The following is a 26,382-nucleotide window of genomic DNA, read 5'->3' as shown; positions in this document are numbered from 1 at the left end:
ATTTGCGGTGGTGACCAGGCGCCATGCGACTTGTTTACTCCCCATCATCTCGGTTCACAAAGTGGCCACACATCAATAGCATACCTACCTCTTCACAATTCCGATTTATATACTTGCAGGCCCGGGTCCTAGGGGCACATATACATTTAGCAATCTCAACTCACGACCGTTCTTCTATAGACGTTCATGCGCGATAAACCTTAGGTGTCCAGTGGCCATCCGACTACAAGCGCGTCCAGAATATGATACCGCTGACTATGCTTCCCACCACTGCAGGCCAGCCTACCTTAGGCCTGGAAATTGTATAGTTACTATAGTACACAGACTTGACACTCAACATCTGCATGTGTAATGCTTAGGTGTCCCTTCCAAGCTGTGAAGGGGTTCTGGCCTTGGTCAATGGATTTTTTCCTTCTTCTTTGTCTTTTCCAGAAAGAAGAAAAAATCCACTGATCAAGGCCGGGGCCTCTTCACAGTCGCGCGCGGGCCCGGGTACAGCGGACCCCCCTCTCGTCAGGCCTGGGCCGCACTGTACGTGTTTCATTCCAGAACCCTATTGGAGTCAGGTACCCATTTCCGCTTGCTAGGTCGACTAGGATAAGTGAGCCGCGCTACCCGGGTATCGAACCACTGCGCGCTGGTTTCTCTTCATCCAAAGAAATACGTATGTGTCCTAAAATCCAGGCTCACACGGAGGAACAGCACGCCATTGAACTTATTGAACCAAAGTGGTTTTTTTTCCTTTTTTCTGGGAGTGGGGGTCAGTAGGATTTGAGATGTTCTATTTTTGCTATATAGCCTTGGAAATTCCCGCAAAGTCCTACCAGAAATAAAGATACGATTATTTATTACTGTTGCGATAGATGAAGATATATATCATATGCTAATCTTAATTGGGGGCTTCCCCTCGATCCGTCACCTATATAAGGGCCAAGACACTCTCAAAATCAGGCATAAATAATATGTTATGGCGTTATCAAAAAACATTTAGTTGATGGTGACTTCTTGTCCTCCCTACATTTTAACAGCATGCCGTCCCCAGAAAAACACAACAAAATTAATTAATTGCCTACTGTGCTCGCAGAGGAGAGGCGCTGATCGGGGATTCCCATTGCTATTTCTGGTGGCGACCCAGCCAATGAGGTCACACTGCGCTGGCGCACAAGCCGTGGCGGGCAAGACAGGAATAATACAACACAAATACAGACACTGATGTTGGTATGAAGCATGTTTGGTCACCACCTATACGTGTAACCACAATTTGTTGGTCTGGTTTAGCATGTATAGATGTTTTGGGAGCACCAGTCATCCGTGAACAAGGATCGCTAGAGGACCTCATCACCAAAAGATGGCGGAGTCGCGACAGGTAGCCTCAGCGGCAGGACTTTCTATGCCAAGGTCAGTTTTACTTTCGTGAGTCAGATAAAAACAGCTTAAACTATTAAGGCGATTTACTGGGTTTGAAATAAAGAAAGAATAAAATATTTTAAATAAAAAAAAAACCCAGTGGAGTTTATAAAATTGTAACCTGTCCCCAACTATAAATGCAGCTCACCGCTGTAACTGCCTGTAATGACTGTTGTGGATATGAGCCCATATATGATTTATAGAAACTGAATAAATTATTATTATACACATTTGCAGTGCCTGCACATGCATACCTGTTTCACATATAAATATATAATATAGAAAAAAGTGTTCACATATGTGCAAACAGTTAACCCCAAGCACAGTCACTAAGTCAGCTCATGTATGGCGTAATAATTTCTATTTTTCTTACTGTATGTAATGTATTTTTTCCCAGATCTTTTGCATAGTAGTTTTGCTTTCTTCAATGCTTAGCAAAGACTCAGGCATATTAGAAAAATCAGCAGTATATTTCTTTGACATGCCTATGACTTGCCTATGTAAATTTTCATTTGTCTGGGACAGATTTGACCGGGTGCTTGATACAGAGATGAAACAAGCAGAACACATGATGGTAGAGAGTCCTCTTGATGGTGCTGACCTTAAAGACTTGGAAGAACCACCTGCGGATTTTCCTTCTATGACATCCAGTTCATTTTATCCTAACTCACATAACCCCTCAATTCATTGTCCTAACAATCGTAGAAACTCAACACCATTGGCTGGAAACGCTAAAGGTTCATGGATACACGATTTTTTTTTGTCACAACAACTGCTTGGTGAAGGGCTGTTTAATGAATTTATTGAGTTTTTTGATCTGAGAGCAGATCAAAGCATTTTTATCCTTCGAACTGGAAGTAAAATGTCAACTCCCTTGAATGAAAAGAAAAGTGCATTGAAAATTCTTTCAGCTTCAGAAGTTATAGAGTGTGAAGAGGAAGAAATTCAATGGATTGAGAATGGATGGTTTGTAATAGGAGCTCAAAAGCAAAACATTCACTTGCTGTTTTTCATTAACGGAAGATTAAAAGTTTTATCCTCATTTTGCATGGCTGTAGAGAGAAATGCTTCCTTCAGAAAGTGCCACCAGTTGTGTGCAGAATGGTTGCAAAAACACTTGTCTTCACAAGCAACAGATTTTTCTTGCTTTATTTCAGAATCTGGACTATTTCCATGCTCTGATGATGAGGTTTCAAAAGACTTTAAAGATTTTAGTCACATTTATATTGTGAAGAAGATTTTAGTTACTATCAAAATAGTTTTACGTTTAAACACAAGGACAGAAAAGTCATTTTTATTGAATGTCATGATACTGTTTGTGTTCAAGAACTCAAAGAACAGTTCTGTGCAGTTTACCAAGAAGAAGAGAAGACAATTTTTGATGTCTCCTGTGTTTGGCTTGTGCATAAAGATAAGGTTCCTTCAGAAGAACAGGTTCTTAGAAACCTGTGGTATATTCAGGGTGATAAAAGCTTTGATTATGAAGACCTGGACTTGGATGCTAAGCATACATTTTATGCATTCATTCATCCTCCTGGATCTATTCCAGTCAAATTAAACTATAAATCAGGGATTAAGAAATTCCTGAAATCTGAATGTACCATAATAGTTTCCCCTGATGACTCTGTAGACTCTCTTAGGGATGAAATTGCAAAGGTCACACACACCAATCCGATGTCATTTAAACTTCTTATAAATGGCAAAAAGATTGAAGCAGAGACTGACCTTTGGCCAATCATTCAGAGCCATTCTAACTGCACCATTGTAGTGGAACAGAGCACTAAAATCGAGATAGATATTGTTACAAGTACTGGCACTTGCTCTGAAGATGCCAATCAGAAAGTCCTAATCTCCAGATTCAAGTATGAAAAAGTGGACACGCTGAAGAAGGAAGTTTGTGATCAACTGCAGATGCCTCTTCATTGTATTGATCTTTACCACAATGACAACCACCTCAAGGACAATGAGAGCCTTCGAAGCTCACGACTAAGAAATAAAGACCAAATAAAGGCAGTGGTACTCCGGAATCGGATCTGGCTAAAAATTAGAATGGTGAGATGTAAATCAAAGTGGGTGGACATTGAAGTTGACGACCAGACTCTGACAACAGTGGGGCATCTGAAAGCATTTGCTCGAAGTCAGCTGGTTAAAATAGCTACTGAGTCTCCTTCTGATGTTTTAGATTCAAACCAAGAGTGCAGCAGTGAGTTCCCCATAGAAATGATTGCCATTTATAAAGGAAATGTTTTAGGGGACCAGGAAAACCTGCACAGTGCTGGTGTAAACATGAATGACACCATTGTGTTTGTAGAGTATGAGAAGCGTTGCTTTACAGCCATGGTTGGTGAGATTCCCATCTTTTTCTGCAAAGAAGGTTGTGGTCAGACTCAGCGTGTGATAGCCATGTGCAATGGGAAAATATATTTCTTTGGTAAGTGTTGATTCATTTCAGGATTTAATACTTCATTGAATGGTATATTTATTTTCATTGCTTTATTTATAAATCATACACCATTGATAAATCATCATTGAGGCTGAAGCCAGTCAAAAATTCTTGTGCTATTAGAACAGCTCCAGACCAGGCAATGTGCTAATTCTCAGGATTAGAATATATAAAATCATATAGACAGCAGCATTGGTTAAATAAGCACTTTTATTTAAATCTGATCATGTGTAGATTTTAGTCTTGATGGAACAGAGCATATATGCATTGCTAGAAACATTTGGAAAGTCCTGTTATCATTAATAGTTCTAATGTAATATTGATTAAAAGAATGGATGTTGATGCACTTTTAGATAGTTCTAAATCCCAGATGTCACCTCATCGTCATTGTTATTTTATGTTTTTGAAGTGATCAAAGCTTGGGTACACTTTTGTATGTGAGCTTTCTGAAAGTTTTAGCATTAGATATTAAGTTCTGAATGTGAACATGGGGCAAGGATCGTAAATGTATTCCTACAAAATATCAAAGCAACCATGCTTAATGATGTAAGACAATGGTACTTGCTCAAAGTAAACCTGATGGCATTGTTTTGGAAACTTACAGTTCTAAATTTGCTTCTTTTTTATTTTTTAGCACATGAAAGTTTAACAGGATCTGAAAATGGCAACCAGTGCAAGTTGTTTTATCAGCAACCTTACAGCTTGCCAGCTCAGCCTGGACTTCGGCTTTGCCCTGATCCATTGAGAACCCACATTCCCATCTCTCCGTCTTCACCTGCTATTTCAAGTGCCTCACAGAACACAGATACTTATACCATGTGCAAATCAAAATCAATACCTCAGTTTATATCAGCAGTAAACTCACCAATGTCTAAACCCCAACTCCAGTCTTCATCTGTAAATAAGAGTAAAGGCCTTTCCACAGCTTGTAGACAATCCACATCTATGTGGATTAAATGGAATCTTAACTTCAACACCTAATTCAAAAAATGACGAAGACACCCAGCCAAAGACAGAAACTTATTCCAGCTTGTCAGTCATGCCAGTCAGTAGAAGACATCGACATGCCTCATCACCAGATGATAAAGAACACTGTCCCAGGACCAATGATGACAATAAAACAAGAAAATCTCAGACGCGAAAACAGACTTTATGGTGATAGCTCTGGTTATCTCACAGAGCCTGTAGCTAAAAGAGGGAAACAAAACTTACACCACCAGGAATTATGTATGTCATATACTCAGACAGATGGTCATGGAAGAACAATTGTAAACCAGAAAGTCACAATGGAAAAACATGTTGACAAGGAGTATTTGGAAACCAGTGCTTCAGATTCAACATTTTCATTGTCCAGCTTCATTGGAATGTTATCTATAGATGAAACTAATAATAATTCACGGCAAGCTGTTACAAGTTCCCCATCAAGTGAAATTGGTTTCATCTGTGGTTCCTCGGACAACACTTATTGCTGTAAGTAAAAACACCATTGAAGTAGTACTGGACTTAGTTTATCCTGCTTTGTCCATAAACATATAATAAGGTGTGTAATTTACTAAATTATGATCAGTGTCGTTATATCTCAACGTCTCGAATGTGCCATAATAATTATAACAAATGTGCAACTTATATATAACATAAAATCGTGCTCACATAGGAGCATACACTAAGTGCTTTGTACGAAACTAGGCTAATGTGTAGTACATGAAGAAATGTAAAGCTTAGGATGAAGTACAAAAGACAGAAGTAGCAGTAAAAATGAAGTAATTGACAGAGGGATACCAGTACAAATTCAGAGACATAAAATGAGGGAGAGAGAGGGGAAGAGAAATGGTTAGTAGTGGACTGTTCTCAGGACTGTGAGCAGTGCTTACAGAACAGGTGTGTTTTTGATGCATGTTTAAAAGACTCTGTCAGTCTGTCGTGGGTAAGTGGAGTATATAAAAGAGAAAGGAGTTTCACTGCTTTGCTGCACCATATCTAAAAAGCCGGTGACCTTTGTCATTCTTTTGGTGACAGGAGTAGATAATGTGGGCTGGTTAGATGAAGAGCAAAACGTCAGGGTGGGCATTAGGGGAAGAGCAGTTTAGAGAAATTTGGAGGACAATTGCCTTCAAAGAACTAAAGCAGAGCACAGACATTTTGTACTGAATGTGAGCACAAATGGGCAGCCAGTCCAGAGAATGAAGGAGAGGATTGACGTAGCCTGTTTTTGTTTTTGTTTATTTGTTGCTTTTGCAATTTTGTTTTTTCTGAAGTTTGTGAAGGAGCCATACAGGACAGTCCAAGAGCAAATAACTACTTTATTAAGTCTTGATAGAATGAATGCACAGACAAGAGTGTGAGCAGTTAGTTGAGAGAGAATGTGTCATTTCTGCTCTTAGATATTATTTATATTTTCTGAATATATTTATATACATATATTTTCTGTAGTTTTGTGAACTAAATAGAGTTAAAATCATTTAACTTTATTATAATATTTGAATAAAAATATTTACAAAAAAACCAATATAATATTGTTAAAGTGAAAGCTAAATTGTGCTAAATTGGCATGGGTTCATTTCATGATATTCCCTTTTTTGTTATTGTTCATTTTTACAGATGTTAAAAAAGAAATCATCAAAAAGGTTGCTGAAAGCCTGGAGGAGACAGAAAGATCACGGTTCTTTGTATCGCTCGGCTTTACCTTCCAGGAAATCAAGAACATCGATTCCACATTGCATGGCCATAGCTCGTTTGACAGAAACTTTCAGTGCCTGGAGAAGTGGTGCAAGAAAACCAGACATCTCAATGCCATTTCTGACCTGAAAAAGGCTCTTGAAGAAATACACAGACGGGATATTTTGGAAGACATTGAGAAGATACTAAGTAGGGAGGTAAACTGAAGTCGCTTGTTCTGGTCAGCAGCAGCATTGAACTTTTAAGAATTTACTAACCTCTCAGAGCACTGGATGCCATCTCTGATAAGCGATCACAGTCAAATTCAACAGGGGAAGCAAAGCAGAGAAATAAAAGAACAGGCAACAACTGAAAGAAATCAAAAAGTTCAAATACCTAGAAACAGCTGTCCAAAGCAGCCATGGTGTCACGATCACATTAAGTCACAACAGCAGCAACAGGGGAAGCTGAATGGACTGATTTGGACTGTTACATCACCTTTGCTATCCAGTACAAACCAACGACTTTGTACGAAACAAGATTGCCACATTTGTAGGACACCAGGAACCTCTGCATTCAACAGTCAAGCAATGTAAGCTAGTTTTCTTTGGCCATGTGACCAGGCAGGACACCTTGTCAAAGACTGTCCTTCAAGGCACGTTGGAGGGTAGTCGACCCCGCGGTGGCCAAAGAAAGAACTGACTTACGAACATCAAAGACTGGACTGGTCGTCCTGTACAGGACCTGCTATCACCCATAATAGACAAGAATGGCTGGGCTGTCAGCTGCCACGTCTATCCATGTGCTCCCACTCAACGATTGACTGATCCAGTCCAAGTTGTACACATCCATTACAGGTACCATCTTACTGTGAGGTTGGGAGACTTGGACTGCTTGCTCACACAGAGAAGATGCAAGTATTCTGACCTCAACAAAGCCATTCTGTCATCAGCAACAGGATGCAAATGTGTCTGGTTTGACTGACGATAGCCACTGCCAGAGATTATCCTTCAGGGCACCTTGAAGTATGGCAAGTGGGAAGTGATAGAAGAAGTTCAGTGGACAGAACTTTGTGCTCAACCTACATTCCAGCGCTCAGCAGAGACCATAGTGGAGAACTCTGTCGGCAGAAGATAAAATGGATATAAAAAGCTACCGAAAGAACTTGCATCATGTACAGATGACTGTCAGAGATGACGGGGCAAAGTGTTTGGCCAAAATAGAGCATCAAGAACTATGCAAATCTTTAATCTTAATATTTGATAACAGTTTTTATATGTCTGTTAACAGTTCTGGAAAGCTGTTTTTCCGAAACAATTTTTCCATAAGAAATAAAGGAAATAGATTTAATTAGCCCTTTGACTCGCTCAGTTATAATGCAATATAAATGGAGTTAAACATAAAAAACATTAACGAAAGCATTTAAACATCAGAAAATTGCCGTTTTGACGCGAGGTTGGAAGCAGTGTCCCCCTCCATGAGCACACGTGACATTATAAATCGGGGGTGACTTCCTTTTCTGTAGCTTTGACGTTAAAGGACAAAGCTTGTCCAGTGTCTGTTCCTTCTGTCTTTTTGTAAAACTCTTCGGTAATACATCACAGATCCGACAGACGCATGCCACCTTCATACTTTGAAATCATTTCCTTTTTCAATTCATTTGTTGGCCACTTCCTTGTCATTACCTCACTACTATTAATTGCTCTTAATCTTCTTTGGAGCCATGATTGAGGATTATCTTATTAAAATAAAGCACAAAAATCACTAAATAAGAATGCGCACAGATAAGGAACGACGATCGTAATGTGTCTCGAGCGCGAATGATGACATGCTGGTCGGTCACGTGTGTTCGTATCCGAAATTTTGTTCGCTATCCGAGACAAACTTTTAACGAAATTTTTGTTCGTTAACCGAAATATTCGCTATCCGAGGCGTTCGCTAACCGAGGTTCCACTGTATGTCCGTTTTACAGGCACTTCTAGCGTTTTAAAGTGTTTTTAAGTTATTTGCTCAACATGGTGGTGATTCTTGCACGACAGCAATTGTGGTTTAATTCCCGGTGACTTCTGCGACTTATACTCACATTATATAAACCTACGATTACATACTTTCTTGTTTACATGAGATCCATCTTTGGGTTCCTCATAAGTTTGTTTCAGTTTTATGGTTTGATATTTAGATTGACATGCATTTATTGTTCTTTGTTACACTGCCAAACATATTCAACACCTATCGCGATAATTTTTATTATAAACGAAGACGAGAAATTTAAGGTTAACACGGGACCAGAGGAATTTTTTTTCTTTTAAAGCCACCGAAGTACTTTTTTTTATTTATTTACACCGAAACACACAGGTGTATTCTTGAAGGATTCCTAGGTTTACATATTACCTGGCATTCTCCTTAGGATTCACATGTATATGTGAGAAGGTGTAGGTGTGTGTGTGTGTTGAATGTCTTATATGGGTATGTATGTCTGCTCGTTATGTTGTATATATGTATGCTCATATTATGTTGGTATATGTGGTTGGGTTTGTGAGCAAAAGAAAAATTTCGTTCTTGGACAGACAATAAAGTTTGATTTGAAATATAATCAAAATACTCAAAAATTATTTTAAAAGCACAGAAAGACGAGAGTTGGAAATAACTCGTTCAAAGTAACGGTATAAGTAAACATGACATTTATCCAAAAAGCTTTCTGTTTTATTGCTTCCAATGGCAGCCATTGAAGATCAATTTTATTTCGATTCAGTTTGTATAAATATTAAAGACCTTATTCGGCGTTGAGACACTTGGTGTTTGAATGTCACGTGTCTAAGTGTCTGAAATGCACATTATTATTTATTTATTTGGTTACAATTACAAGTTTGTAGGGCCAATAGATCCCATCAACCGATGAGACCGGTCCACAGCCACAAGTTCCAAGTCTCGTGCCAGACATGCGAGCAAATTCTAATCACAGCCGCGGACATTGGCGGTTCATCATGAATGCTACTCAGTCTTACGAGTGAAGTGCTGCCAGTCACCACACACATCAGACATCAGACTTGTAAATCCACTGAGTTACCAGGACTACTTCAGTGATTACAAAATTTGTCTGAAAAAGTCGACGATGGTGACCCTTTTCAGCCGTTAGGGTCATCGAGCGCCAGTGAGATTTGTTTACCTGCTACTCGCAGATCACATAAAGGGTTCTGTGTGTGTGTTTGTGTGTGTGTGTTCGTGAGTGTGTGTGTGTGAGTGTGTGTTTGTGAGTGTGTGTGTGTGTGTGTTTGTGAGTGTGTTGTCCTCTTTTTAGCTCAGGCTTGCAACTATGGATTAAATGTTCCCCAGGACGTGGAGTGATGGAGATATGAACAAATGTATCTCACTCAGTAAACGTACATGTTGAGATAAAACGTTTTATCGAAGGAAAAAGTGTCGATGCTTTGGTTTGTCTGTTGCCATGGTTACAGAAGAAGAGCATTTACTCAGCAAACGCAGTCGAGAGCTTTTATTTACTTTAATGATGTGCTGCAGAAAGTGGCTATAGGTATTTTTAGAAGTATCGGATTTATATATTTGTTTAATTTTTGGGATGTTCAAGTTGTTCAAGTGCTTCTTGCAGTTGCTTGATTCGTTGAGATGTACGTTAGTCTGTTTTACTTTTCTCCTGTAAACGGGTGATCCCAGCCTCCTTTTGTCAATTGTGTCTTCTGGTTTTCCTCAGCCTAATGTTCTCTCTGTCTGTCCCTCCTACTGTTTCCCTCCATGACTCGATGCAGTGTCAGGCGAGTTTAGACAGTTTTGAATTGTCCATTTGCTTATTGGTGCAACCTGAAAAATAATTTGTTCATAAAATGGCTTGCAGCGGCCTTGAAGGAATGCGAACTCGAACTGTGGACAATGTCTTACCGATACATATATTAATACATATTTATCAATACAGCTATAGAAATGCTTTACTGCTGTATTTTACGTGCAAAAAACTTCATATATGTATAAAACAAACAAAAACCACATTCGAATCAGCCAAGACACGTCCCCGCATATTTACTCTTCCTAAAGGAGCATCCTCTTCGCGTGACCATATCTCAAACTGCATTTTTCCTGAGATTTTGGCTGTTTACTCGGACAGTATGCTAAGTAAATAATAAATACGATTTCGAAGAAACCCCTCTGCCGTATCAGCTCTTTCTTTCTTGTATAAACCAGAAATAATCGAATTCCTACTCCTAGATATATAGACAGTCTATGGTAAATGACTCTTCAGGGATAATGCTTTTGATAGGTTTCATCTCCATGGATGGATCGCCGCCATCTGCCGGTTGCGAGTCATGCCACTGGTGTGTAGAAAGTGTGTGTGTGAGGGGAAGAGTTGGTGTTTTACGCCAGCCAGTAACTAAGACTATATCGTGACAAGGCAGCCAGCCCTGTAAGCATATGCCACATACAGAGAAAGAACAGCTTGCCCGAGACGAGAGTTGAACCCAGGACAACCAATCTTCACTGTATTGGTGACAGGTGCTCACAGTTACACCACCGCACTACGCTGAAGCATTGTCACAATCACTACATTGCGGATTACTTCTGAATATGGATACACTACCCTTAGCGCCCAGGATCTCCACAGTCCCTGTTCTTGACGCGCCTTGAATATTAAATATTAATACTAACAACGAGGGCCTAATTTATTAACAGTTTCTAGACTTGAAGTTTATGTTTTTAAATTACTTTTACAGACCTGTCTCACAGATCATCTCCAGTAGCCCGTCCTTTTCGTACTTTTCTTTCTCCCCCTTCCCATACATCTGTGGTATTTAAAAGTCGTTATTCTGTCTGCTCTTTTATTAAAGTGCACTGAGCACATTTGCCACAGTAGGAGATATCATGACATGAGTAGGCGTACGATTATGTATGAACCCGTTGACCGGCAGTCTAATAGTTCTGTTGCCTGTCTGCAAGTTTTGTATATTTGTGCGGTGAATCTCATGCTGCATAAAGTGAGTGTTCTTACAATCCAAAATTTGAAAGAATCGTCTAACGATACAAGAAGAAAACACAACAACAACAACAACAACAGCGAGAAATGTAAAACTCATTCCCACAAGGCAACGTGTACATCGTAGAAGGCTTTTATCGATAATTTTCACCAATCATCTCAGGCAACCGAAGTCAAAGTACTGAATACATAAACATTTGAAAACGTATGCAGATATAGCCATGCTCTCAAAAGTCCATATTAATCTCAGAATACATGCATCTGACTTCATTATACAAGTTACTATGGTCATAATTTTTATTGCAATTGTGTCGGACAACACATCCCCATAAAACTTGCATAAGCGCTCATACTTCTTCTCCAGACACTAAGTGGCCACAATTATCAGCAGGCAGAGTTAGTCCCCGTCAGACACGAAGGCCAATGGTTAGGGTCAATGCCTTCCACCCTCACCCCAGCTCTTCTACCCACAAAAAGCCTGCAGGCCTGTCACGGGTGGATGCATGCTGCTGTCCACTGCAACGAAACACTGGCCAGGTGCACCACAAGCTGTACAGGTAAGTAGATGAACAGTTGGGTTCTGTTTTGGACTTTGTCCACATTCATCTGGTCCAGTTCCCTGCACAGAACCACTCGCCATCACCAAGTTCGTCTCAAAGACCTTTGTGGACATTTTGCGTTGCTCAATACAGGTAACAATATCTGACATTGTTTTTATCATGTCACATGTCTATAGTATGATGTAAGAACTTGGCAGTCTTTATTTTCCACCGATCGCTGAACGCATGGATGACGCGAGATAACACACATATCCACTCAACCCTATTCACTGTGCTGGGCTCGATAGTTCGATTCCCCGTTCCCGACATCACCGCTGATTCACAGTCACCCACAGGAGGAGCGCACAACCGCAATGGTATTGATATGACTGGAATGTTCCATAAGTTTTGTAGATTGAAGACCAGTAAGAGTTCATGCTTCTTTCTTTCAGGATACAAATAAAAGTTCTTTGAGTTTTACACGCACGCATACGCGCGTACACACACACAGACACACACACTGTATGACAATGTTAACACAGTCTGCAAGACAAAAGCTGCACACTCTAATTCGATTTCCGTATTTTGTTTCTTTGCTTTTCAACTTAAACCTTGTGTTTACAACGGCAACCAACGAGGGCTGCGCGGCTTCTTCATCAAATATTTACAAGTTTCTCGTCTTGAGAGCATTCGGAATCTGTCGATGGAATAGCTGAACGCTGCTCACACGACCGGAGACAAACTGAATGAGAGTTTTCACCAATAGACGTGGAAATAAATATTATGCCTGGTAACAGTCGCTTGAACAATACATGTATAAGTAAATGATGAGATTTAACTAAACAAATTAAAGGACAGGCAGGTAATGGAGGCAGGAAAACAAAACTCAACGGAAAGACAGCTTTAGCATCGTGCTGTCCTCCACATGGAAAAATTAATCTCAATTTGTTTCACCACTTAAATTCCTGAAATAGGTTGTGAGGCCTGAATTTTTTCTCTTTTAAATTCCTAAAATAGCCTTTGAGGAGCAAAATATAAAGATTGTGTGACGCAGAATGAACGCACCTTCAGGGGATTGGAGTTAGGAAGCGAGAGAGAAAGAGAACTCGAAATGATACAAGATGAATTTTGTAATCAATCCACAAGTTTTGTCCAACACATACTTTAACACTTTACTGCAGTGCTTGATGCTTACACCCACATAGTTTAAAAATTAGGAAACTCACCAATGATGAAAGTTCAACCACCTGACACTTGTAAGTCCTACTCCGTGTTAGTGGTAAATTTTAAAATCTTTGTTTTAAAAATCGTTCCAGCAATCCGAGTCGACTTAGGTGTTCTTTGAACACTGTATCAGTAAAAATTGCATAAACATGGCTGCCAGTGTGAAACTGTTACTGCTAGACAATGTTTTGCGAGGAACTCGGGGTCATGACATTAGACAAAGTGTAGACAGTCTTCAAGGCTCCCCACGCACACAGATATAAGTGTTGTAACAGGTCACATGTTTCTAACAACTAAAGAACAACAATTAGTTTCCAGGCGACACAGCCATTCAGGACAGCAGTGATTGCTTGACGAGAGTAGTCTACACCAACCAAAGGAAGAATAGGTATTCAATAGAATGATGTATAGCGTCCAGCACAACATAATAATCTCTGTATATGTAATCAGGCTTTGCTGGCAGCAGTCATGAGACATAATAAAGCTCAAAGACTTCAGCTGGCGGGTATGTTCTCATATAAAGCATTAATCACATGCCGAGACCACGGAAGAGACATTGTAAGTGGTCAAATTAGAACACACATACACGTACACGCACACACAAACATACACACAAGCACACCCACACCCACACCACTTCCACAAACACTTGGTTTTACAGACCTTGTGATTAACAAATAAACAAGAAGACAACGACAATGCCCTGGTCTGTCAATCTTCCTTCCACTCCTCGTCCCATCGAAAGGCACCGGTGTGGACAGACCTGTTCGTGCGATCAAGGAGATCAGCGGGAGACGGTTCGTAGTCAAACAGCTCGAAGTCTCGAGCGAAGATGTTGCGGAGGGAGTTCAAGGTTTTGGAGTCCACGGACTGGAAGGCCTCCACCATGGCCTCCCGCTTCTGACGCCTCAGCTCCTCCTTGTCCGTCGACTGGCGATGGGCTGCGAGGGCCACGTGGATGAAGGTCTCTGCCGTCAACGACTCCGCCTCGTCGTCGCGGAAAGGAAAGGCGATCCTGCGACTGATGATTCCGCGAATCTGCAGCTTGCGCCACACGCGCTTGCCGGCCTCCGCCATCGTCATGCACGCGCGCACCTCGCGAAGCCATTCCCAGGGACTGTTGATGGAATCCTCGATGGCGTCCTTGGTGAAGTCGTCTCTGAACTGTTGGCTGCTGAAGTAGGCGCTGTTCGGCAGCTGGAGCTTGTTGACGAGGAGCTGAATGTCCTGAGCGAACGTCTCCATCTTACCCACAAAATCGTAATGAAATGCACAAGGCTGACATTCCCTGAACACAGAATGAAAATGAATGTCCGATTTAAACATGCCACTAGCAGCGAAAGCCATCACTTCCGCAAACGTGACGTCACTTCCACATTTACTAGCTGCTCCCTGGGTATTTTCTCGAAACTTAGAGATGGCTCGCTTGCCCCACGATCTCCAGTAGTAAGGGTTGGGAGCAAAGACTTTGTCCACATATGCTGAGAACATCCGTGAGTACGGATCTCTAACGAACACCACTTTGGTGGCCGAGGATATGAACCCGATCCTTGAGGCCATGGGATAGACGTCCAGGAGTGAAGCCACCTGCTTCCTGTTGCTTTTCTTGAGTGGGATGGCGAAGGGAGAGCTGGTATGGCCGGAGCCATTCAGAGCCAACAAGAACCGCGTCCAGAATGTGGAAGCGGCTTTGGTAACGGGACAGTGGAGGTACATGTGCTCCCTGGAGATGATGGGCACCCGGCTGAGCATGTATCTGAACTCCCCCTGCTGGAACTCTCGCACGCCTGACGTATCCTCTTCTTTCGTCGAGACATCTCGTCGTTCTCGCTGCTCGCTTCGTCCTGACGAAATCTGGTAGAGGAGGAGAAAACAAACAGACCTGTTTACCCAGTACTCATATTAAGCGAACATATTTGTCGCATTTAGTATAAAAAATGAGCAGTTTGGGGGATTCTAGACCCATAATTTAAAAGATCGTGTTAGAAATGAGAAGTCGTTTTAACATTGGTTACATTGTACAGACTATTCTCAGTTCCCATTTCTCTTTCTTGCACAAAACTTTAACCAATGACCCACAGATTTATTTTTAAAGGAAAAGAATCTCGTGGAATGTTTACGTGTAAGAAAATCGATTTTAAAACTCGGCTGATGTTTACCACGCGAATAGTAAGACTGTACATCATAAATAAATAATAATACAGCCATTGGCGGCCTCTGCGCTGCGAGTCACCGACTACAACTTACCTCCGTGGATCGTCATCAGGAGCACATCACAAACTCTTCCCCACCTCGGTTTGGAGAATATCAATCATAAGGAGGGACCTAGGTCCTAAGGCTTTTGAAGCTTACCTTAATTCTCCTTCTGCAGTAAGTCTTGGTACGCCATAGTGTTCACGATGTCGAGGCTCTGTCAAGGTGGAACTTCTTTCTCCTGAACCTGAGGGGAGTGAGCAAAGTGAGATACTTCACACAGAAATCACTGAAGTAACGTAACAAGTGATACCACCAGGATTCGGTATGTATAGTATACACGGGTGCTTACTGTTCAGATTATGTGTGTGTAGAGAGAGAGAGCGTGCACAGGAATGTACACAAATATGTGTTTACGTGTAAAGCAGATAATAGTTTTTATTGAACAGAATGGTAATGTGAGTTCAACGTAAGGGCATGATGATATGGGAGCAAGTGGTGTCACATAAATAAAATACAAAGCAGTGCAAGATCGTTTTATTCTGATGGCAAAGGGCATGCAAGATCAGTCTGGACAAAGGGTGGCCCACTACTGGTTCATCAAACAATCGTCTCTGTCACGGCGATGTGTTCTCATAAGGAGTCAAGAAATGCTATAATACTTGTAAATCCGTGTGAATGTTGTTTCTGAAATGAAGAATTTTAAACGGCAAGAGTTTTAACTAATGACATAATGACATAAGCTGATTTTGTCATAATCTGGCATGCGCAGTGAAACAAAGCAGTAGGTTCATAGGTTAATGAAAGTATGCTCTAGAGAATGATAGTAGTAATTAGAATTAGTGTGAATGGCCCATAGTGCTCTGCCGTTGTAAACATGCTAATCAACATAGACATCTTACCTAATGAGAGAGGCTTTTGAAAAACAGATTGAGAAGGTAACAACGGGAAGGAGAGAAAGGAAAAGAACGGGGAAAGTTCACAAAGTGGAGGCGACTGTGTGCTTCCTGCCTTCAACAAGTTGCCGTGTGAAGGTCTTGTCTTCGTCACCAAAGTTTAGCATGTGAATATGTGGTTCCCGCACTTCACCGAGCCTACCTAAATGTCAAACGAACTTAGAGGAGTACATTAGTGATTTAAACAAAGAATGATGGAGGTTGACGGTGAATCATGTGATCCAAATGCCAGGTTGTGTTATTATATACAGACAATCAGGCCTAGTCATGATCATTGAATTCTAGTAAAGAACTTAGTGTGATTCGAATTTAATTCGCCCTTAAAGTTAAGCCGTCGAAGGGACATCTGTGGAAATGTAGCCTTCTGTGTATAATTAATTTTCATAAATTATTTTGTGTGCGTACTACAGCCAATGTATTTCTTCTTTGTTTTGTAGGTGGCCGATACTCGAGGGCTTTGTGTAGTACATGTGTATTGGTTATTATTATTATTATTTGTCTAAGGCCCAGCAACAACATCCTGAACAGTCTTCAGGCAATTGTTTTGTGCTCTGTGGACACTGAACACCAACACAATACATGTATAGAGTTCATAACAATCCACACACAAGACGACTACAATTAAAATATTTCAGTGTGGCTGCTGATGATGTGTAATAGCTATTAAACAAAAACGTATCTTGTCAGCTACCGAAAGAAGGAACAAAGCGACTTTTATTTATATTTTATGGTGGGAATGGTGGTTGCAGTGTGGTGTAGGAAGTATGTCAGTGAGTGACCTCCTTTTTGATGTTTTTAAACACATTTTGTACTGCTGTTCAAGAAAAAATAATAAAAAAATGATTAAACGAAAAGAAGAAAACTGAGATATATATATAAAGAATGAATGAAGCAAAAATGAAAAAAAGAAGCAATTCTGTTAATACACTCATGATAATTCCTTTTTTTTTTCCGTTCAAACCCTATTCAGTGGTTCCAATGGTTCGAGTCTCGTGAACTTTCCATATTAGAAATAATCACATAGCGCGGGAACCCGAAATGTCACACAGTGCATCACCATCAGCAGCAGCGCAAAAAAAAAAAAAGATGAAGTGAAACCTAGCATCACCACCCTTCTCCATTCCCGAGCGACACAGCAACGTATAAATATAAATGAAAGTGGGAGAAAATGGCAGCACGCGCTGTTGCCTCCCATCTTACCCTGGTGGTTGAGAAGCTGACTCCACACCATCACGCAGGCGGCGAGGAGGGCAAGTCGCCGGCACCCCTTGCTCCGCAGACACCGGGCGGCCAGCAGCCAACATCTCTCCGCTGCCGCCATGTTGCTGACGGCGCTCGCGCCCAACTGTGGCCTGGACGTCAGACCTGTCGCCTGTTCCGCTGGAAGCACGATCGATAACCGCGCGTGCGCAGGGGCCATAATTAGGGGGCGTTTAACGCGCGGCTTCGCAGGTTGATGCCGGCCATGGAGATAACGTCTGTGATGAGGAGGCAGAGGAACTTGGGGGAGAGGGTGGTGGTGGTGGTGGTGGGGAGGCGCACCGAGACAGTGGAAACAAGGGCGATGCAAAAAAAAAAAAAAAAGAGGAGGCGAGCACGTGACTGAAGCGAGGCTGGTGCTTTCTTGTTGCGAGTGGAATTGTGTGTGATACCTTCATCTCCCGGTTACTGAGACTATGGATTCTAAACACAGATGCTGCACATGTGTGCGTGTATATATAGCTGCTGACTCCAGACACACTGCACACCCTCTGTGTACATACGTGTAGCTCTCTCTACTGAATGTATACCTATGTGTAGCTCTCTACTGTGTACATATGTGTAGCTCTCTCTACTGACTCTGTGTACATATGTGTAGCTCTCTCTCTCTACTGACTCACCGTGGGCTTGTGTTTGAGACAATCACGAGCAACATTTGAAAAAGTTGATAAGAAACGTTTGTGAGATGGTCAAACGTGTACACGTTCTTGCGTTGAGTTTGTGCATATATATTTATGTATATTTCTTTGTGTGTATTTCTGTGCATTTCTCTGTGTGTGTGTTCATGTGTGCATGCTCATCATTTCATACAATCTTTCAATCATATGTCAATCTGCTGTCCTTCAGTTTTCTATTTCTTTTGCACATTTTTCTGGTCTTCCCATAACATTTATGCTTTCATAGCCTTTCATCTGTGATTGCCACTGCTGCGCCTGCTTCCCTCTGGCTGCTGTGTCAGCAGGTGTGGCATCTGGTGTCAGACTGTCGTCAGCAGCGTGGTGTTGGCAGGCTGTGCCAGAGAATGACTTTTCTCTCTCAGGGTTCGCAGCAGTGTGTTGAGTTCAGCAGAACTTTAGCTTCCACGCCGCCGACCTTTGGTGCACCGCAACTGTTGGCACATGCAATGGTGGTGGTGGTGGGGGCTGTGGTGGTTGTGATTGTGGTGGTGGTGATTGTGGTGGTGGTGGTGCTGGTGGTGGTGGTAGGGGTAGTGGTGGTGGGGATGGCAGCGAACTCGACCACATGATAACTGCTGTAACCCAGTCTAACCTGAACTTTGACCTTTACTCACTAGCACTCTCCGAGCAGGAGAAACTACTGGCACTTATTGCCACTGATCCAAATCAACCGGCAGTTTAATTGTGTAGCTCCTGCAGCCAGTGCTTTGTCACTCATGATCTTTGTCATTTATGTAAAGCCTGCAGTACTGTATGTCTTGCTAGTCTTGTCATTTGTACAACATTGTGTATTGTCAGTCTTGTAATTCTCGCATCCATCTTTCCTGTCCGTCTTGCAATTTTGTTCCCTGTAAATCATGTAACTTAAGGAGCAGGATTCTTTTGTAATTCATGCAGCGCCGTTCCTGGAAAAATTGTTTACATACCAGAATTAAATAAGGCAGACTCTACTTGAGCAAACTTAAATTTTTAAACACTCTTTTCACAGTTGTGTGCACTCTCTTGGCCGACCCCAGAGCACATTAAGACAGTGGTATTTTCATTAAAACTTCTAAAAGAAACATGTGTGAGAGACTCTGCTTAAAAAAAGAGAAAGTGTAGCTGCTTTGTAAACTATCTGTTGTTTGCTTCTGGGGAAAATCCGAGTAGATGCAAAAAGTAATTTAGGTTACGGAAATATATTTTTGTAAAGCGCTCTCGAGGGTTTGAATGGTTTTAACATTTACTTGCACTCAAGTAGGTCTGCGACCTCATTCTCAAGAACTTATCCTGTGACCCTCAGTATTTTAGGAATAAAGAGACTGTCTTTACACATGCAGCAGCTGTGGCTTCTTATCGTGCTGCTGATTACATTGCTATTTACAGCATCCAGATTACTCTCAACGAACAGCTCCCCCCAAAAAAAAAACAAACAAACAAACAAAAAAAAAACAAAAACAAAAACAAACAACAGACAAGGAAAAAAAACCAAAACAAAAAAACTACAGTTTTAAATTAGAGTGTATGTTTGTATGCGTGAACGATAGGTTTGGGTCTCAGACACAAAATGAAGAAAGCTGGAAAGTATATTTCGAGGCATTGCAAAGAACATCTATGAGCTAGGGGTCACTTATACTTGATGACTCCGAAACAGCTTGTACTGTTGCGATTATCCTGGTAGTACTCTTCTCGAAAAAATTTTCTGATATATACATATACATAGGTGTCATCTGTCAGCTTCAGTCGCTGACCCTTCTAACCCTGGCCATCCCTCTTTGTTTTAGTTTCTTTGATCTTTCATTTGTTTAAAGTAGTTCATTTGAGCAACACAATCGTTAATTAGACATCGTTCAATAAAAACTACTAGGACCAAAGTACTCTTCAACAGATAAAAAAAACAAAAAACCACGAAAAGTCGACTCGCTTCACCTTGGATTTGAAGGTCATTTTTTAAGAGGACTTTTTTTTTTTGGTTACTAGAGATTATACTATTAAAAGTTCATATCTCAAACACATGCTACACTCACCCAGAAATGGTGACATCAGCTGTTGTTATCGTTTGTCTTTCTTGCTTCCTGACTTTGGTTCCACCTGCTGAAGGTTAGTCGTCTTTTTAATTTGATTCCTTTTGAGTCGAAACTTTTTGCAGTAAGATAAATAACTCGAAGCCATTTTTTTTTAAAAAAGGGATGTAGACAAGTTTAGACATTTACGGGAGCTAGAAACGTGGAATGTACACACCTAACATCAGCTGAACAACATTCTTCTCCATGTTTGTAAAATCACAAACTCGTATGACTTTTATGTTAATCAAGTGGTTTTTACTGGCATCTCCTTTACTCGGAACCTTTCTTTTGTTGTTGTTGCTGTGGTCTAGCGGACTGCTTAGCGGGTTGGATGCACTTCAATGACTCCTGCTACAGCTTTGTGGCCAAGCAAGTCGCTTGGAATGAGGCTCAGGCACGATGCTTTCTTCTCATTCTAAATTATCGAGTTGCATATCACTTTCTGAATTATTTACTTGAATAGCACTTTCCTCCTCCCCTCCTCCTCTTTTCTGCTGTGATGCATGCTCGTTTTCCTTCATTTCCCGTTGTATTTGGATATCTGTATACACCTCTAAGAAAATGTTGTACTACAATATTCTGTCATAAATCTGACAGTAAAGTAACACATTTTACACCCATCTGCCCCTCCTTTTCCTACATCTGCAGCATGCTTGTTACATAAAAGGAGGGTCACTGGTGATCATCAATTCCCAGGAGGAGGACGACTTTCTTCATCGACACCTGCAGCAAGAGCGGCGTGAGTAGTGTTCTCGGATTCTGGCCTTCACAATCCTTCTCATCCTTCCTTATCTTTCTTTCTTTCTTGTGCTCGTCTTTTTTAAATTCGTTACGTGGTGTCACTCCTGTTCCCCAGACTCTTCTCCAGCAAACGAAAAGAAAAAAGAAAGCGAAAAACAACTTTTGATCCCCTCGTCGAACCAGAACGTCTTGCGACTGAAAACTAAACACTCGTGTGCTGACATTATTCTGACCCTCCAAGAAAAACCATCAACAAACAAAACAAAACAAAACAAAACAAAACAAAACAAAACAAAACAAAACAAAGCAAAACAAAACAAAACAAAACAAAGCAAAGCAAAGCAAAACCAAACCCGATATTCCTCATGTTGTCGTCTTTATCTGAACAGTTCTTTTCAAAGTTTTCTACGTTGCAGACAATGTTCCCTGTTCAGTAAGCAGTTCCTTCCCTTTTTTGCGTCTTCTCTCACGCTTGTATATCTACTTACTCATCTTTTCTTACATATTTTCACTGAAACAGAGCCGGTCTCAAATCTCTTAATCCACAGTCCCCTCCAAGATATCAGATACCCTAGAAAGTGTCGGTCATCTTCACACCGGTATAATTATCAAAGAGTCTTTATTTTGTTATCTCCCATTTTTGTTGTTGTTGACTTTAACGTTTTGCCGTTGACGACAATCTCTTCATAGTACATTTTATTCGCCTCCAACCCCCAAAATAACAACTAGTGTGTCAAACACACTCCTGTACCATCTTTTCCAGGCTACTTCTACGGCTACGATTTCTGGGTGGGAGGCAAGGAAATTCCGGGTACAGACTTCTGGGAATGGGTGGATGGCACCTTGTTCTCACAAACGTTCACCGCCTGGGCCACGGGCAGACCTGTAACGGGTGGACGAGCCAAATGTCTGGAGTTCGAAGCTGATATGAACAGCGAATGGAATGATGATTATTGCGATGATCTGGACTTTTACATCTGTGAACGAGCGTAAGCAGCAAAATATTTTGGTGGCGGCCTCATAGTGGACAAAGGGGAACAACTTGATAAAAATAGGTCGCGACCATTTTAGTCCCTATTTTTTTCAGTAGATTGTGTTTAGACATTCATCAACATTAAATAAATGCCAGTCTGCAATTTTATGTCTTTCTTTTTCGGATTTACTGGGAAATTCAAAGCCGCACAAGTTGTGATCTTGACACAAGATGAAATCTGAACTCAGAGAAACACGAATAAAGTCTTCAGGAATCGTATCCATCCTTTACTTCAGTTTAAATGTTTTTATTTTACGTGCACAGAATATTTATATTGTAAATTGTGTTCTGTCTTATGCAGGTTCGAATTCCTGACACCAAGTCCACCGCCTATTGTCGGCTGACAATAATGTTTCTGCAGCTCACATGAAGATTTCATCGGCAAGAGGATTCACTGTGTAATGCAAATAAATAAATCAACATAAATTTGTATCAACAAGCTTTCCTCATATTCTTCTGATAGGATTGGTGGTTATCTTCTATTTACTTTCGGTAGTTTAAAACTGCAATGCTAAGCAATTGAAGAATTGTATCTGTTTTGAGACTTTTTAGTGAAAATGTACTTTATCTGTGTTATGAACTCTGGTGAGGTGGTGGTGCACACACACGGTCACTTTAGAGTTCTTTCCACAGAGTACAAACAATTTCCTGAAAAGTCCATACGTATGTTGTTGTTGTTGTTGGGCCTTGAACAAATCCCAAAGCACGACACAAGTACTACACAAAGCCCTCGAGTTCACGACCTCAAAGCACGCAGCAGAAATTCGTCGTGAGCATTTTGGCCGTGATACGTACATAAGATAATATTGATAATTTATGAAAATAATTACACATACAGAATGCCCTAGAAATACGCAGAGATCCCTTCGACCGACTAAATTAAATTCTGTATGAATGCCACCAAACTCTTGCATAAGAATTCAATGATCAGGACTAGTCCTGATGGTGGGCAGGATTCAGCATCAGCGTCCTTCATTAAAAACAAACAAACAGACAAACAAACAAAACCAATCATTAATTTATTGACACGTATCCACTAAGTTCGTTTGATATTCACGTCGGCTCAGAGCTCAGTAGCTCAACGATGAGCTTTTGTCACTAGTACAGTGAGGTTAGCTGTCGAGGGTTCAGCTCTCGTCTTGGCACGTGTTTTTTCTGTATGTGGCATCTGTTTACAAGTTTACTACGTGCTCCAGATACAATTATATATACTGTACAGTGAATAGTACACTGAATAGTCTCAAAATTCGAGGTCAGATGGATATGCTTTTGTTGTCATGGATACAAACAAAAGGAATGTTACAGCGTGTGCTAATTATTGTCATGATGGCACGTGCAATCTCGTTCCCTGCATAGTTTTCAGGTTTGTATTTAGTTTTGTATCAGACTTGCAAAATCCAATATTAGCTCAATTTTTGTCCAGTCATCTGAGCTTAGCCCAGTCATTTAAAAACAATTTTTTTTCTGTTTCTCCGTAAACCTCTTTTTTTCTGTAGTTCACACAGCGAAAGCCGTGCTGGCGCAGCTTGTTTGTTTAACCAAAAAGCAAAGATTTGTTCTTCCTGCGTCTCTCTCCCTTACAATGCCTCCCTAACGGTCCCTATTTCTTCTTCTCTTTTTCGTCTTGGTGATAGGCACAGTGTCTAGCCAAACCATGTTACTGAACTAAATTAGTGACCTGCTCGTCACCTAACCCATGTCTTTAAAGATTTACATATTTGTGAACCCTTAAAAAAACTACCAAAAAAAAAAAGCACGCTTCATTGTTCAGATTTCAACAGAATTATATAAAACACTCCCCTAGACCTCCCAGCAACGAGTTCAGACATCTTGCCACACTCACCACCCTAATATATCCTTCTAAGAACTTACGCTACAATTATTAAATTGTCTACCAAATCTACTCAACTTTAATCAAATACACGTGAACTTATTTTGAACTTATTTCCACGCCTACACGCAGCTTTTCACTAACCATGCGAGTAACACTAACGAATAACCTTGTTTACTAAACAAGCCAGCATGTCGCACGTGCTGGACAAGGCGCGTATTTCGTGTCAAAGGAAAGCCTTTTCTTAAAAAAAACCCCAACAAAACAAACAAACAAACAAACAAACAAACAAACAAACAAACCCCACACTACAGTTACAGCCCTGGTGTCCCCCTCTGACACTAGAGAGGTGTGTGTGTGTGTCGCAGAGGTAAACAAGGTCAACTGTTCACTCGCTTCCCACTGGGGCCAGCAGGTGGTGTTAGGCAGGGCAGGTGAGCATCGCATCCTCAGCGACACAGACCCTGTAGGGACGGAAGGGAATGGACGCCTGGCTGGCCTGTCGTCTGAGGCTGAGAACACGTGCCTGTCTGAGCTTGCTGGCCGGTCTCGTGGCTGTGACCTGCTGTGTGCAGCTCTGGTTGTCAGGTAGGACACGTACAACCATGTCTGGTGAAAGAGATTTTACAATAATGTGGGTCTTCTGTACGAACTCTGTGTGACTGTTTGCCTGTCTGCCTGTTTGTCTTTACATGTAGTGTTTATGGACAGACAGCTTCCATCCTCCACCCATTCTGTCTTTGTGATTGTGTGCACGAGGCTGCATCGCTCAAGGATATTGATATGCTCGTGCAGGCTGTCATTGTACACACGCCCATCCATCTTAATCAAGCTCGCCCTTTGCTCATTCAGCCTGACTCCCGTTTGTTCGTTTTTTGTGTAAGTGAATTATTCCGACGTGCAATGAGTTGATAGACAATTTGTTTTCTTAGCACTGGGATCGAGGACTCCAGGGGTTGTGGTGAAAGGTCTTTCTCTGAAATCCAGTCAGCAGCCTATCGACGAACAGAGGTCAGTGTCCACTAAGGGAGAAAACCACAAAATAACAAAAAGCCATAAAAAGACAGTAAAGCTCCAGAAGAACTCTGATAGACTGATAGATGAAGGTTCAAAAACACTAACGGAAGAGGAACAAAATTATCACACGTGCCAAACGAACACCTGGAGATCGAACAGGTACACAAATAAATGAACATAATTACTGACTGCCGAAACAATAATATGCTGCATACAAAATTGATGATGATGATGATGATGATGATGATTGATTGATGATTGATGGTTGATGGTTGATGATGCTGATGATTATTATTATCTGAATTTTTTTTCAGTGAGGCCAGCTCCATCTGCATCACAAAAGGAAGACGACTCCGTATGCTGCACTATTGCCTCCCTTTTACGAACAACTCTCTGCAGCTGAGGTTTGTGGACAGTAGAGTTCCGGTGATATCCGTGGAGCATCGCTACCTCCACTGTCCTGTTGCTAAGGCAGCATCCACATTCTGGGTACGGTTCATGAAGGTACTGAACGAGACGGGTGCCTCTCCGTTCAGAGTAGCTCTCGACCAACGCACGTCAGTAAGAAGAAACATTCAGACCCTTCGGGACCTCGCTTCACGAGAAGAAAAGCTGGACTTTCTAAAATCGGCCACAAAAGCAGTTTTCGTCAGAGATCCTTATTCTCGAATGTTCTCTGCCTGGGTTGATAAGGCCTTCACGCCGAATCCATTTTACTGGACCGTCTGGGGAGCTGAAGCTATTCACACGTTTCGAAAGCGGGCCACGTCCAAGGAATCGTTTTGCGGAAGTGACGTCACGTTCGCTGAAGTCATGGCGCTGGCGGCAAGTGGTATGCACATGAGGGACCTTCACTTTCATCCGGTTTTCACGGAATGCCAGCCTTGCGGCTTCAGGTACGACGTTTGTCGGAAAAATGGAAACATTCGGCCGCGACCTGAACCGTCTGATCACTTGCCTCAACGTGTCCAACAAAGACTACTTCCGCAGCAAAGAGTTCCGACAGGACTACGTCAGAGACGCCATCGAGGACTCGGTGAACAGCCCTTGGAGCTGGCTGGCGAACATCACCAAGTGCATGTCCATTAGCGAGGCGGCCAAACGGGTTTGGAGAAAACTGCAAATCAGAGGCATCATCAGCCGGCGGTTTCCGTTTCCATTCACAGAGATGGAGTCGAGTTCACTCCTGGCGGGTGAGTTCATCGAAGCTGCCCTCTCAGCCCACAGACGCTCAACGGACAAAGACGAACTGAAGACTCAGAAGGAAGAAGCGATGATGGAAGCATACAGCACAGTTGACTCTAATGTGTTACTCAAACTGCGGGGAGTGTTTCGTGAAGATTTCGAGATGTTCGGGTACAGTTCCACCCCACCTGGGGT

General features: G+C 41.6%; 4 protein-coding genes across 4 annotated transcripts; 3 read left to right on the top strand and 1 right to left on the bottom strand.

Annotated features, from left to right (window-relative positions):
• Window positions 1–1,912: 1,912 nt before the first annotated feature.
• Window positions 1,913–6,545, top strand: LOC112557741. Its single transcript, XM_025227752.1, has 3 exons — window positions 1,913–3,838; window positions 4,485–5,320; window positions 6,449–6,545. The coding sequence occupies exons 1-2, from the start codon at window positions 3,082–3,084 to the stop codon at window positions 4,829–4,831; spliced, it is 1,104 nt and encodes a 367-aa protein (XP_025083537.1). The 5' UTR covers window positions 1,913–3,081; the 3' UTR covers window positions 4,832–5,320; window positions 6,449–6,545.
• A 5,058-nt stretch (window positions 6,546–11,603) lies between these two features.
• Window positions 11,604–18,264, bottom strand: LOC112558074 (carbohydrate sulfotransferase 9-like). The gene is made up of 3 exons (XM_025228262.1): window positions 17,599–18,264; window positions 15,602–15,689; window positions 11,604–15,103 (listed from the first exon to the last, which is right to left on the bottom strand). Exon 3 carries the CDS (start codon window positions 14,999–15,001, stop codon window positions 13,961–13,963), a length of 1,041 nt encoding a protein of 346 aa, XP_025084047.1. The 5' UTR covers window positions 15,002–15,103; window positions 15,602–15,689; window positions 17,599–18,264; the 3' UTR covers window positions 11,604–13,960.
• Window positions 18,265–20,298: 2,034 nt separating this feature from the next.
• Window positions 20,299–22,593, top strand: LOC112557710 (asialoglycoprotein receptor 2-like). The gene is made up of 5 exons (XM_025227709.1): window positions 20,299–20,414; window positions 20,692–20,774; window positions 21,029–21,119; window positions 21,885–22,110; window positions 22,456–22,593. The coding sequence occupies exons 1-5, from the start codon at window positions 20,348–20,350 to the stop codon at window positions 22,496–22,498; spliced, it is 510 nt and encodes a 169-aa protein (XP_025083494.1). The 5' UTR covers window positions 20,299–20,347; the 3' UTR covers window positions 22,499–22,593.
• A 1,830-nt stretch (window positions 22,594–24,423) lies between these two features.
• LOC112557558 (carbohydrate sulfotransferase 9-like) lies at window positions 24,424–26,230 on the top strand. Its single transcript, XM_025227498.1, has 3 exons — window positions 24,424–24,573; window positions 24,918–24,996; window positions 25,317–26,230. The coding sequence occupies exons 1-3, from the start codon at window positions 24,468–24,470 to the stop codon at window positions 26,089–26,091; spliced, it is 960 nt and encodes a 319-aa protein (XP_025083283.1). The 5' UTR covers window positions 24,424–24,467; the 3' UTR covers window positions 26,092–26,230.
• The last annotated feature ends 152 nt before the right edge of the window (window positions 26,231–26,382 follow it).

The sequence above is a fragment of the Pomacea canaliculata genome, linkage group LG2, assembly GCF_003073045.1.
Source record: "Pomacea canaliculata isolate SZHN2017 linkage group LG2, ASM307304v1, whole genome shotgun sequence".
In the NCBI taxonomy this organism is placed as follows: Eukaryota; Metazoa; Mollusca; class Gastropoda; order Architaenioglossa; family Ampullariidae; genus Pomacea; species Pomacea canaliculata.
Note: the sequence above shows the minus strand (reverse complement) of the source record. Positions and strands in the feature narration are given on the sequence as shown.